Below are 12,538 nucleotides of genomic sequence, written 5' to 3'. Positions count from 1 at the left end.
ATTAACGACAGCCCAAGACTGCTTAGGGTTGCTGCCCAGGGGTGAAGCTGTGTGCCAGTCCCTAGCAAGAGCAGAACAAGATACTGGGACTCTGAGGCCAGAGTGGCAGTGCCCACCTCTTCTCTTCCTGCTGCCATGACAGGCACGTACCTGGCACATACCTGGGCTGCACACACTTGCTGGTATCCCACACTCCATCTGAAACAGCACCCAGAGGTGGGAATATCACCCTGGGGCCTTCCCGGGTCACTTTGTGTGAGTACCGAGGGCAGCATGAGGTACGAGGTGATGCTGAACTGGCCTCAATGGAACTAAGCTGATGCTATGCAGGCATGGATGAAAAAAAGGAATTTGGCTCCATTTCAGAGTTCAAAGAAATATTTGAGCCTATGGGCACTGATTCAGGCTCATCTCTAATTATATCCCAAGCTCAGCCTTTTAAACTTGTTCTTTAGTCCTCAGTAAGGGTCACTTTGCAGTTGTTATTTGAGTTTCTTGCCAATCTGTTGTTGGATTTTCCACTTGACATTATTAAGGGATTAAGTTGTTTGTCTCATCATCTTTTATCTGTCCTGTTGAGTTTCCTAAAAACAGACTTTAGCCAGACCAGCGAAGATAGGAGGGAAAAAAAGCCCAACACTTTAAAGAGATAATCATGGTTTGGGATTTGCCATTATTATTGTTTAAATTTATTACTTTGGATATGTAAACTTTGCTGACTCCTTTAATCTGGAATGTATTAAAGAAAGCACTAGGCATTACAATAAGTCATTGGATTATACTGTCCCAGTTCAGCTACAGCTGTGGAAGAAATATATAACAGGAGATCCTGCAGAGTTATACATTTTAGACTTAGCTCATCAATTGCCATAGAGAAGAAGACAAAAACAAATGTAGCTGAGCCTGGAAAGAATGCTGCTAAAACTGGAGAAACATTTAATGTGAGTAGCCTAGGGGTGCAATAACTTTGCCTGTAATTTAACAAAACCCACCCACATAAAACATACCAAGAGAGATTATAGATTGGACTCTCTGATCTGCAGTCTGCCAAAAAAGCAAACCTGACTTTTTTCCTCTTCCTACAGATGCAGGTTTAAATGGTCCCTGCAGAGTGTTAAATACATATTACCCGTAATAGCAACCATACTACTTTTGGATACGTTGCTAATTCTCTCCCCAGCTGCTCTGTACCTTACTTGCAGTGGGAGGATGCCCCTGGATATCTAGTGCGACTTGTGGCTGCCAGCAGGGCAATTCCTATGGTCCACATGGTGAGAAAGAGCCTGCTCACCTCCCCCTCACTCCCACCCCTCCTTGGTGCCCTGGTCTCCTCTCTTTTGAGGGGTACACCATGGACTTGTACTTAAGTACCCATTTAAGTACAATGTTTTGAACATGTTTAGCTCAATGGGACAAAAGCTATTCCTACGCCTTCCCAAAATGCCTTCTCAAAGTACATTTGCAAAGAACAAGGCTCAGTGGTGATCTGAAGGCCAGCCTTGTCTCCTCCCCTTTTCCCGAGCAGCAGGGATCGGAGATTGTTCATCAAGAAACGAGAGAAAAACACCCAACCCTAAAATGCACTTTCCAAAAAGCCACCCTGTAGATCTTTCCATTTATAAACCTCCTGTCCCCAAAGGCTCTGAAGCACTGTACCTACCAACAGGCAACCCCCCCCGCAGGGACTGCGTCTCTGGTTCATTAATTCAGTTTAATATTGGATTTACCACAAGATGTAACTGGAGACATGCAGGGGTGAGCAAGGCGAAAAATGATCAAGGACCAAACCTGCAGCATGCTCCTGCTGGCTTCAGCGGAGCTACAACAGCTTTTATCAGCATTTTATCTGACCCTAACAAAAGGAACGAATTGTTTAGCAAAGGAAGAGGGTTCTTTGATTCTATCTTGCTGCAGATGAATTGCCCAAGCAAGGGCAAAGGGACAGGAAGCGAAGGGGGAGGAGAAGGAGGTGATGCTGAAGGTAGGTGCTGCCATTGCTTAGCCCTTGCTAAACAGCCCCTTCTGCAAAAGCTGATGGGGTGGGAGGAGAGAGTTGTGCCTGCTCCCTGCCACAGCCATTCTCCCAAAATGTTGTGCTGGTTATTCCTGGTGTTGGTATATTGGTCTTTATTTAGGCTGAAGGGCATTTTGTGACAGTGAAGACTGCAGGCCTCATGAGACCTCCCTCTGCTTCACGCAATCCAGGAACCCTATTGTCTAAGACCTCAAGTACAAGGCTTAAAGTCAAGGATGAAACCCCAGAGGTCAAGGAAGAAACCCTGAGGAAAACTCGCATCAGTTCAGCAAGGTCCACATCACAGCAACTGCAGGTGCCGACCTCTCTGCAAATTAAATGTTTGAAGAAACAGTAAAGACTCAACCTGACTCTGTCCTTAGAATCAAACTCATTAAAATATCTGTCAGCATGTCCCCCCAGAGTCCATATATGTCTTTCACAGAGACAAGGGATGCTTTACTATTACTTAAAACCACAACAGTGCTGAATGCTAATGAAGTTCCTGTTGTGTAGCACTGATCAGATAATGCACTGTACTGCTTACAAGAAGAAATTGTAAGTGTTAAACACTTGTTGTTTTACCCCCTAGCTCTCCTTCCAAAAGTAATCCTTGTGTTTTGACCAGCAATAAATCTTATATCTGAAAGGAAGAATTGAATTCCTTCTACTAGGCTGTCTCTTTTCCCATGTCATTAATGAAAAGAATGTTCTTTAATATAAAAGAAAATTGATTCTTTCTTTTCATGGCCAAAATGTATGAAAATATTGAAATAAATAGTTTGAAAAGGCTAATATGGGTCTTAGCACTGTGGAGTAGCTTTAGACTCCAATATTGCCCATCTCTGAGAAACTAAGGTCAGAAACCACCAGCACTCAGTAAACACAATCCGTGGCTGACAGTGGCAGTGAGGATCTCCACAGGCAGGCAGCCTTGACAGCAGCTCTGTGTGCTGAACTCCCACAATGGCTGGGAAAGAAGAAGCTGCAGTCTATGTTTTCCAAAAGCTTCCACCAGTTCTGAGAGCATCCACAGTACCTACACCAAGGCTGAAACTTGCAGCTGGAGACCCTGAGCTTCTGAACATACCCACACCAACTCACACTGAAAGGCACTGCTGGGTTATCATCTCTGTCATACAGCAAATCACATTTTGCTGCCTAAACATTGATTTAAAAGCCAAATCGAGGCACTTATTTTTAAGTCTGGTAAAGCTCAGACTGGGGCAGCTTCCTGAACTACTTGCAGCCGTTTTGCAGGCTATGCATGACCGGAGTTTTTATCTATACGAATAAGAATGAAATTCCAATGAATTTTATTGCAGACATTCAGTCTTAAGCACACTCTTGGTCTAATCCTCAAGATCCCATCAGAGTCAACAGAGAAGAAAGGTACCTTAGGAGAAGACTTATCCTGAGGAGACATCCAACAGGCTAAGCAAGATGGATGCCATAAAAGAGCTATTTCAAGTGACCCAGCAAGTATAGGAGCCCATACTCCCCAGAAAGTCACATTTGAGAATAGGGATTAGGCTGCAAAGTTATTCAGTGATTTGAAAATATTAACATTTAGTTTTCACTGTCTATTAAATATTAACATATCTTTCTTAGAAAGCTTGGCTGGGCTTCATTGGAAGAAAGCAGGTCAAATTTACTGCAGAAATTTACCTACTGGTATAAACAACATAATCTCTAACCATTACAGAAGACTAATCTTAGCTGAAGCGACATTTAACATCATACATAGATGCCATTATTTCTCTAGTGAGCTAGAACAGAATTAAATGAAAGAAAACATTAGCTCAGCAGTGGCTTTCAGCCATCGCATGGCACGCGAGAGCTCAGCGCTGCACTAATATTTTCTTCACATGTAAATCTGTCCTAACACATTACAGGAATAATATGGAAAACATGAGACAGGTGCTGACTACAGTCTGGGTTTTGTCATTGCAAGCCTCAAAAGGTAAAGGCAAAACTCTAAAGTTTCCACTGATCCGTGAAATTCAGTCTGCGGACATTCAGCTTAACACCCGAAGGGTCCAACCAGCCAACCTCCTGACACCCTGCAATTCCCAACAGAAGAGGAGGAAATCTGAATATTTCAGATCTGGGGACCCTAAGAATGATGGGCCTAATGTTTGTTCTTCCTGCACCTCAGAAATGCCTTTTTTTTTTAACAACTCTTTATGAACGCTTTCAGTGTGAAATTGTTTGAGAAACAAAATATGCAAGAGACAGCAGCTGTGCTAGCAAGTCCCCCTATGAAAAGGATCTGCTATGTGCCATGTAATTCCTGCACTGTCAATCATGGGGAATGTGCACAGAGAAGAAACCCTTCCCAATGAGCTTAAAAGTGCTGATGAAAACGGACTTGAAGTAGCACCATATGTCTCTCATTGGGTTATAGCTGCATCTTCACTTAGACTCTGTGTGTGGGAGCCCATAAGAAAGCTGCTTATTCCCTGAGAAGGCCACGTGAGAAGGCAGAAGATAAGCTACTGAATAGAGAGTGATGCTTTGTGAACTCCCTGGAGTTCACAGCCTCCATCCACAGGGAGTCTGAAGATCTGCCCAGTCCGCTGAACACCAGAGGGTCCTCAGCTCATCCCAGTAGACAAAATAGGCCGTGCTGTTCTGAAAATGGCAACACAGAGGTGTCCACCTCATCCTCCTCTTTATCCTAGTGTTCCCACAGGGCTGAAGGAGACTCCATCCTTTGGCAGCTTACCAGGTGTGCTAAGCACCTTCCCGGGTCAATGATGCATATTACTGGAGGAACAGTCGCTCTTCTGAGCAAGCCAGCAGGGCCCTAATGTGTTAGACATTATATTGATGCTAAATCAGTGATACCACTCACAAACTCATAAGCTTAGGAGCTTTCAAGACAAACACAGTGGGAGGAAGGAGTAAAACACATAAACACAGTCAGCATAAAGATATACATTCACGGGGCTTGCATGCATCACCATGTGGTCATGGTTTCTGTTACACGGAGACTTCCTGATCACAGTGACAGCTAGGAATGGGAATGAAAGCATATTTAACTTGAGTAATTTTCATAGGAACAAATCAGGAGTGCTGTTGTCAGCTTATGCCTTGGAACATCTCAAAGAGAAATCAGTAAGGGTCCCACAGGCCCCTGGCTGACACTAATCCTTTATAAACTTGGCTCCATTCAGAATTGTGTTACAGCCACTGTGAATCAAACAAATAAATCAATTAAAAAATCGCCTGTCAGCAGCAACGCCATCAGTTTTTTTCTGAAAGTTCTCGCCATTTTGCACAGCTTAATGGAAGCCTCTTATTCTGAGTAAACTGCTCTGCCTGCTGAAAGAAGCAGACATTTCACAATGTACCAAGTCACTTGATTAACTATTCTGCTGTACATCCTTGTGTTTCCACGGCGGCTGTGGGAAAGCCAGGAAGAGGAACACTGCAGTGTCTTGCACTGTTTTTCCAGGAAGGCTTTTTTTCCCTCTTGACATGTCATTTTTCTACAGTACGTGCTTGCACAATTTCTGCCTTTCCCCCCACTTGTCTGTCACTTTGTCTCTAGTTGCCGAGGAGTTGACAAACTAGGGAATTTAGGTCAATGACAGCGACTCACTAATGACAAGCATTGGAATATCTTCCACTTAAGGGGCACGTCAGTTTTCAAGACTGGGACAAATCTCCTGCTGCTGAGTACACCCTGGTTAGCACCTCTTCTTTGGGAAGAGCAAACAAGAGTTCCCCAGGAACAGCAAAACTAATACACTGGTATTTTTCCAGTCAAGAAGTCAGAGGGAGTCACGGCAAGAATGTGTCTCATTTTTGGTGTGACATCCCTTTAGGAGTTGGCCTGCCATCTCAGGCTACCTGTACCCTGGGACAAGGAGACCTTCTCACTCCCCTACAAACCCAATCTGTGCAATCAGCTATGAGGAGAAAACTCCTCCCTCAGTATGAGACACACTGTGACAGAGACAGGCACCTTCCAACAGCCAGTGTATCCTCCTGGCTTGAGTGGTAGGTGAGCGGAGGTACCCACTCCTTCCCCAGACTGCCCGTGTTGATGTCGCGGGGGGTGTGCAGGAAGCGCCGCCCTGCAGCATTCCCAAACCACCGTGTCCCCATCCCAACATGGCGCCTGGACAGCCCGTCCCTCCCACACAGCCCGAGAAGTGCAAGCGCTCAAGTGCCTTTGAAACCTTTCAAGCATCAATAAACAAGCCTGGGGTTTCTCCGGCAGCAGCCCACAGCCCGGGGAAAGCCACAGCTGCAAAAGCCCTTACGTGGAAGTTTACTCAGACCTTAAGAGGACTTGCAATTAGACAACAGTAAAACGTCACATTGCTCTTACTGTTACTGCACTTCACAAGTCTGCAACTATCACAGCTGGGTCACTGTTCCCCAGTGCTGCGCAGCCCACTGAGCACCAGAGCACTCCAGGGACAGGCAAAGCACTGAGCAAACTTTCAATTAACAGAGGCAGAGCCAGTTTCAGACACAGAGCTTCTCCAGGTCACGGTGTCCAAAAATGTGGCCACAATACCTCCCTCTCTTTCACTACGCAACGTCACTTTCTTACTGGCCAATTTTCAGGCCTGAACACAAACGAAGTTTCCTACCTGCAGTACAAGTGGAGGATGATCTGCCCATGCCAGATGGAGGGATCTGCCCATTTCCCTGGGACATCAGGAGGAACTACAATAGACAGCCGGACATCCCTAACAGATCTGCTAAGCCAGACAGCCTCCAGAAAGGAAGGGCAGAAGCAGGCCTTTTGTTTATCAAACCTGTAAACATGCTATGTGAGATGTGCAGCACATACCGCATCTGCAGCAAGAACTGCTTTCCTGTTGCTCGTCATTACCTCTCCCCCAGGTACCACAGCCCTCCCCTGTGCCAGCAGCACCCAGTGCAGACAGGCAGGGTCCTCTGCCTGCCCAGTGTTTATCTTCCCAACCCAGAGGCACCACGTTGGTTTCTGTCGGCCAAGGTCTCCCAGGATGTGACAGAAAAGCACAACTTCTGGAGAGAGCTTCTCATACATTGTCCCTCATTACATAACTCATTTCCAGACCATGTGCATCGTTAAAAGGAAATAGTGAGTTCATGAAAACAAATTAGTGTGCAACCTGACACTGCTTCAGTAGCTGCCTTCTGCTGTCATTAGGGATTTACAAGATACTGCCAACGAGTACACAAAGTTGGGTGTTATTTATATGAATCAGCTTTGAATTACTGGGCATTTGCACACCATCCTGCTGAGAAGTTGACTATAACCTGCCAAAGTCAGTGATCAGCCCTGCACGGGACCTGTGGAGCCCAGCGGAAAAGTATCATTGTAAATCAGCCCAGCCGCTCCTGCTGAGACAAATCCAGCACTGAAACACAAAATCAATCCTCCTTGGGATGTCTGACATGTTCTGGACCAGATCTTCATCTCGTTTAGCTTGAGCAGTCCCACTGAGACCAGCTGAGTTACTCTGGTCTTAGACCTGATCTAAGCTTGCTCTGATCCAGGCCTTTTGGCAATACAAACGAGCCTTGCCTGTTCACTGCTGAGCCACCGGCCTGGCTGGGCTCACTGGGGGCCACGGGAGGTAACACAGAGTCAGCTTGAGGCATCAGGAAGCTTTCCACAAGAGCATCAGGCATGCTTTTGCCCATCAATGAACTGTTTTCAGCAGCAAATCAGTGGGATCTGGCACTGGGAACAGTCATTAGTACAGAGAACAGAGCAGAGATTACTACAGTTTATGCACACAAAACCAGCAGAACTTAATCAGCAGCGGGATTGTAGCAGCTCCCAAAGGGAGCAAGCTGATTCATCAGCCGAGAGCCCCAAAATACAAAACTGTCTGCAAACACGATGAGCCACAGACTTGTAACTTCATTAACTGTGCTTTTACTCAACTGCTGCTCTATCCTGAGCAGAACTGAGCCTGAATTCTTGGAATAGGACAAAACAAGGACAAAAGATACTTATTTCAGTCTGTTGAGTGTTTTACAAACCACAATCTCAGTTCTTTCAAGTTTGATACCTTCACTTAAACATTTCCAGTTTTCCTTGTGTTGTTGAACTTAGCAAGACTTTCACTACCACGTGTCTACAGAAAGTTAAACATAGTGAACCATATCACTGAAAGTTGATGGTTCTTTATCAAACTCTTTAAATTAAGGAGCCACTGGGTTGCCCTGCATGTTTCAGGGTGTTGTCAGTGTGAGGCTTCAGTGCTGGGCTCGAATCAATGAATTGTCTCAGAGCTGGAGGATGGGAGAGACCACATGCCGGTTGGAGAACCTCGTGATGGGTGCCCTGCTCTGGAGTAAAGTGGTTCAAAGCCCTCTGGATAAATGGTGTGACAGCTCAGAGCAAAGCACGCTCTGTGTGGAGCATTCAGACACGGAGTGAACTCCCCTAGTGACACAACAAATCCCATGACTGTCTCATGCCTCTGGAAAATGCCTCAAAGTTCTCCTCTCTGAGAAGACCTTTCCGCTCTAGGGGTAATACTACCCTGATGCCTTCTCTCGCCTGAAGCCTCACAACCAGCTCCTCAACAAAGAGAGACTGTGAAACAGATGAGCGAGCTTAATATAAATACCAAATAAAAATATGCTTACCTAAAATATAAGATACCCACATGCAGAAAATTTTATTCCAAAGGGGAATTACCAGAAATTCTCAAGATTTTTGCTTCCATGTGAAAGACACACAGACACTATGCTGATGGGCATCAGTATATATTTCAACAGTTGGCCCACACAGTTTCGACTCCAAGAAGGAAATAAACTCTCCCTTAGGCTCATGTAAATCATGGGAAACCTCCAGCACCCAAGGAAGCTGTACTGAGGGAAAGCTGAGGCTCGTAACCACATGTCAGCAGAAGGCTGCAGTCCATGGATGCATTTTAAGCATGCCAGCAGGCAGCTTGCAGCACCAGGGAAGCTCTGCGAGGATCGTGCACAACGGGACAGGTACCACTGCTCTCTCCTGCAAGCAGGGGATTTTCCGACTAGGAACCCCTGTTCCAAGTTTGAAAGCTTTCATGTGAGGGAAAGCAAGCACCGCTGAGCAAATGGAAAGTTTCTCTGCAGACCTCTGCTGTGACAGACCTCTGCCCTGCCGCTGCAGCTGTGCTGCAGAGCGGGGATGCTGCCAGCCCTCACCCCACCTTCCCAGGGTGTGGTGCAAGACTCACCACTCGGGGCTTCTGCTGGTCCAGGGTCTGCAGGAAGGCCGGGGTCTGGTCCAAGGTGCGCTCGGGGTCACTGGAAATGTCCTCCTCGGACTCCTCCCAGGATGAGGAGAAGCCAGTGGAAGATGCTGAGGACGATGACAGCTTCCTGACGGGCAGGCTGCCGGGGGGCACGGCGCCCGCCTCCTCCTCCGGGCCCCCCAGGTCCGTGACGATGACGGCGGGGATGCTTCCGCCAATGGCTGGGCACTGGCCCTTAAGTTCTGTGGGGGCCACCACCACCTCCCCTTGCCGTGGTGCAGGCCCTGACTGCTCCAGGGGGCTGGTGCTCTCTGCCAGCTCCACAGCTGGCACCACTGTCATTGCTGGCCTCCCGGAGGGCTTTGCAGTGCTCAGACAAACCTGCACCCCACCAGCATCGGGGGCCTCACTCTCCCCATGGGCTCGCAGCCGGGGTCCAATTCCAAGTCCCACCGCTGGCACTGTAGGGCTGGCGGGCCGGGGCCGGGATGGCCGGGGGCTCCGTGGTGGCTGGGCAGCAGAGCTGTGTGCCTGGATGTGTGCCTCGAAGAGCCCCACTTTCTGGTTCACCTGGACGTTGTGCAGCTCCCGTTGAAGTTGCCGTGCCATGGGGGGTCCTGGCTGCCCCTCTTCGCCCCGGCTGCCCCGCCTGCCCTGCCGCCCCCCGGGGCTGCCTGGCTGCCGCAGGGGCTCCTCAAGTGGTGGAAAGAGGAAAGCGGGGCCACAGCGCGGGGAGCGGGGCGGCACGGGGGCCGGGCTGAAGACAGGGAACGAGCGGCAGCTGCCGGGTGTCTCCGGGCCCCTGGGCAGTACTTGTCCGGGAGGAGGCGGTGTCTTGCTCCGGCCGCTTGTCACCTCGCTGTTGCTATTCATCATCACCAAGCTATTGAGCGCATAGCAGTACACGGCCATAGTAGTCAGCCGGGGTGCACAGGGGGGCCGTCGCCACTGCCGCCTCGGCGCTCAGGCTCCGCGGGGCTGCCGAGGGTCTCTTCCCGCCGGGACCAGCAGCATCGCCAGGAGGCAAAAGGGGAGCTGGGCTGGACCTGACCCACAGCTCCATAAAACAGGACAGCTGAGGAGAAAGTGAAGCAGTGAGAGTAGTTCTGTGCCCTCCCTTAGCTCACCATCCAGCTGTGCACACGCAGCTGGCCAGACTCTTCCCTTCCTGTGTGCCCCTCCCACCTGCACACAGCCCCAGTGTGCCACCTCTGGGGCCTGATCATCAGAAGGATTTGAGTGAAGGGAAAATCAGGTTTGGGCGTTTCCCCTCTTCCCTACTCTCCACTCCAGGTTGCCTGCCCACGCAGCTGCAGCAGCAGTGTCCAAGAGGACACACAGCCAGAAACAGTTCCCTCAACAGAATAAAGGAGTTAAGGTCAACTGATGTGAACTGAAAGTTGGTACCTTTCAAGTGTTGGCCCCAAAAGCTGAAGAAAGTTAAAGACTTCAAACAGCTTAAATTTGTCACCTTCCAGTTTGTCACCTATGAGCAAGATCAAGTCTCAGGAACGGATTTCTGTTCAATGATACATGGACAGTGACATAACGATAGTCTTCCTGCTTGCACAGTTTTATATGGTATGGGGCCACATCTCCACTACTCCCCTAAGTTACCATGTGCAATAACATGGCTTTGCACATCTTCATGCATTCCTTGGCTAAACGTGCCTCCCCTGTGCATGTCTGCCTTCTGGGGCATCAACCACTGCAGCCGCCTCTAAGTCAGAGCCCGGATCCCACAGGCAGAGATGTGCAGTGCTGTTTGTTCTGGTGAGTGTGTGACTGTGTACATGTGTGAGAGACTCTGCTTTTGTAGGTGGCTCTCTGTGCCCCTGTGTACCTCAGCGTGCCTTCTGTCATGTCTGTTTGCTCCATGTGCCACTGGAGCTGCAGCCCCCATCCCATGCTGGGGCACGGGAACCCATGAGATCTACATAAACTCACTGCCCACATGAGTGTACAGGCTTGTTTACACACAGCGCGCTAACTCTGGCTATGGGTGTAAAAGCCTTTGGAAGCACTTGCGCACGATGCTGTCAACAGCAGCCCTGTGCCTCTGTGAGGCTCCTGGCAGGAAAATGCCCCCAGGTCTAAAAGCGCAGACCCCGCTGACTGTGTGACCAAAAGGTTCCCCATCCCTCCAGGCACTGCCTGGAGGCAGCGTGAGGCTCAGCAGAGCCCAGGGCAATCACTCTTCGCAGGAATCCCCGGCAACGCAACGCTCCCAGCACTCTGGCTCGGTACGAAAGCAAGTACCGGCACAAGGTGCTCGGCCAGAGTTTGGGTGTGGGACAGCCCGCCCGGCCCCGGGGCAGCACCTAGCCCCTCTGCCCGTCCCCAGCTCGCCCCTTCCTGCCCGCGGGGCCCCGACAGCCGCCGGCGCGGCTGCCGGGGGTCCCCCGGTGGAGGGGCGGCCGCGACCCCCCGGCTCCGCCGCTTACCTGGGAGCGGGATCCGCGCTCAGTGCGCGCCGCCCGGCAGCGCCCGCCGGCGGCCGCGGGGCGCTGCCGAAACCATCGCCGCGGGCGCGGAGCGCGGCTGCCGGGGGGTCCCGCTCCCTCCGCGGGTCCGGGCGGCTCTCCTCGCCCCGCGGGGGGCCGGGGGCGCCGGGATCTGCCCCTCCGCGCTTCCGCGGCCAAGGCTGCGCGGCGGCTCCGCGCTCCGGCCAGGTCCGCGCCGCGGCCCCGGCGCCCGCTCCCGGTGCGGCTGGAAAGGCGGAGAGAGGAGGAGGAGGAGGAGAGGGAGAGGAGCGGCGAGGAGGAGGAGAGCGGAGGGAGGGGGTAGGAGAGCAGGAAGGAAGTTGTGAGCCTGTCTGGGGTTGAACTCAGCGGAACAAGTTTTTTTTTTTGTTTTTTTTTTTTTTTTTTTTTTGCTCGCTCGGCTGGAGGGAAATACTGAAAAAAAAAAAAGTTTCCATTGTTAACTAAGAAAAAAAAAAACCCACCGCCGCCGCGCTTTGGCCGCTGTGGGTTAAAGATACACGAGGCATTTTCCACCCCCGTCCGCGGCGGGCGGGGCAGGTCCCGCGGCGGGGCCCGGCAGAGTCCCCGGTCAGCCTCGGCACCGCCCGCGGGGGGACATTCCCCGCCGCATCCCGGCCTCCCATCGCAGCTGGCCGTCGTATTCCTCCCTTGGGCACAGCGGTCAAGGCAAAGGGTGGTGCCGGCCGCACCAGGAACGCAGAGGTAGAGGCCACCCACCTCCCCATGCACGCGGCTCGAAGGCACCGACTAGTCCATCCATTTCCCACCGCATCCCACTCTCCCCAGGCACCACGGCTCAGTCCTGCTGCTTCTCAGCACGTTGGTCATTC

At 50.5% G+C, this 12,538-nt stretch overlaps 1 protein-coding gene across 1 annotated transcript in view; it reads right to left on the bottom strand.

Annotated features, from left to right (window-relative positions):
- ITPKB (inositol-trisphosphate 3-kinase B) overlaps positions 1-10,297 on the bottom strand; it is a 66,969-nt gene extending 56,672 nt beyond the window's left edge. Inside the window, exon 1 of the mRNA XM_017812951.1 lies at positions 9,205-10,297. Coding sequence (XP_017668440.1) covers positions 9,205-10,134 — 930 coding nt within the window. The 5' untranslated portion in view covers positions 10,135-10,297. The remainder of the gene's footprint in view (positions 1-9,204) is intronic.
- Between the last annotated feature and the right edge of the window lie 2,241 nt (positions 10,298-12,538).

This window comes from Lepidothrix coronata, unplaced genomic scaffold, assembly GCF_001604755.1.
Source record: "Lepidothrix coronata isolate B3197 unplaced genomic scaffold, Lepidothrix_coronata-1.0 Scaffold38, whole genome shotgun sequence".
NCBI lineage: Eukaryota > Metazoa > Chordata > Aves > Passeriformes > Pipridae > Lepidothrix > Lepidothrix coronata.
Note: the sequence above shows the minus strand (reverse complement) of the source record. Positions and strands in the feature narration are given on the sequence as shown.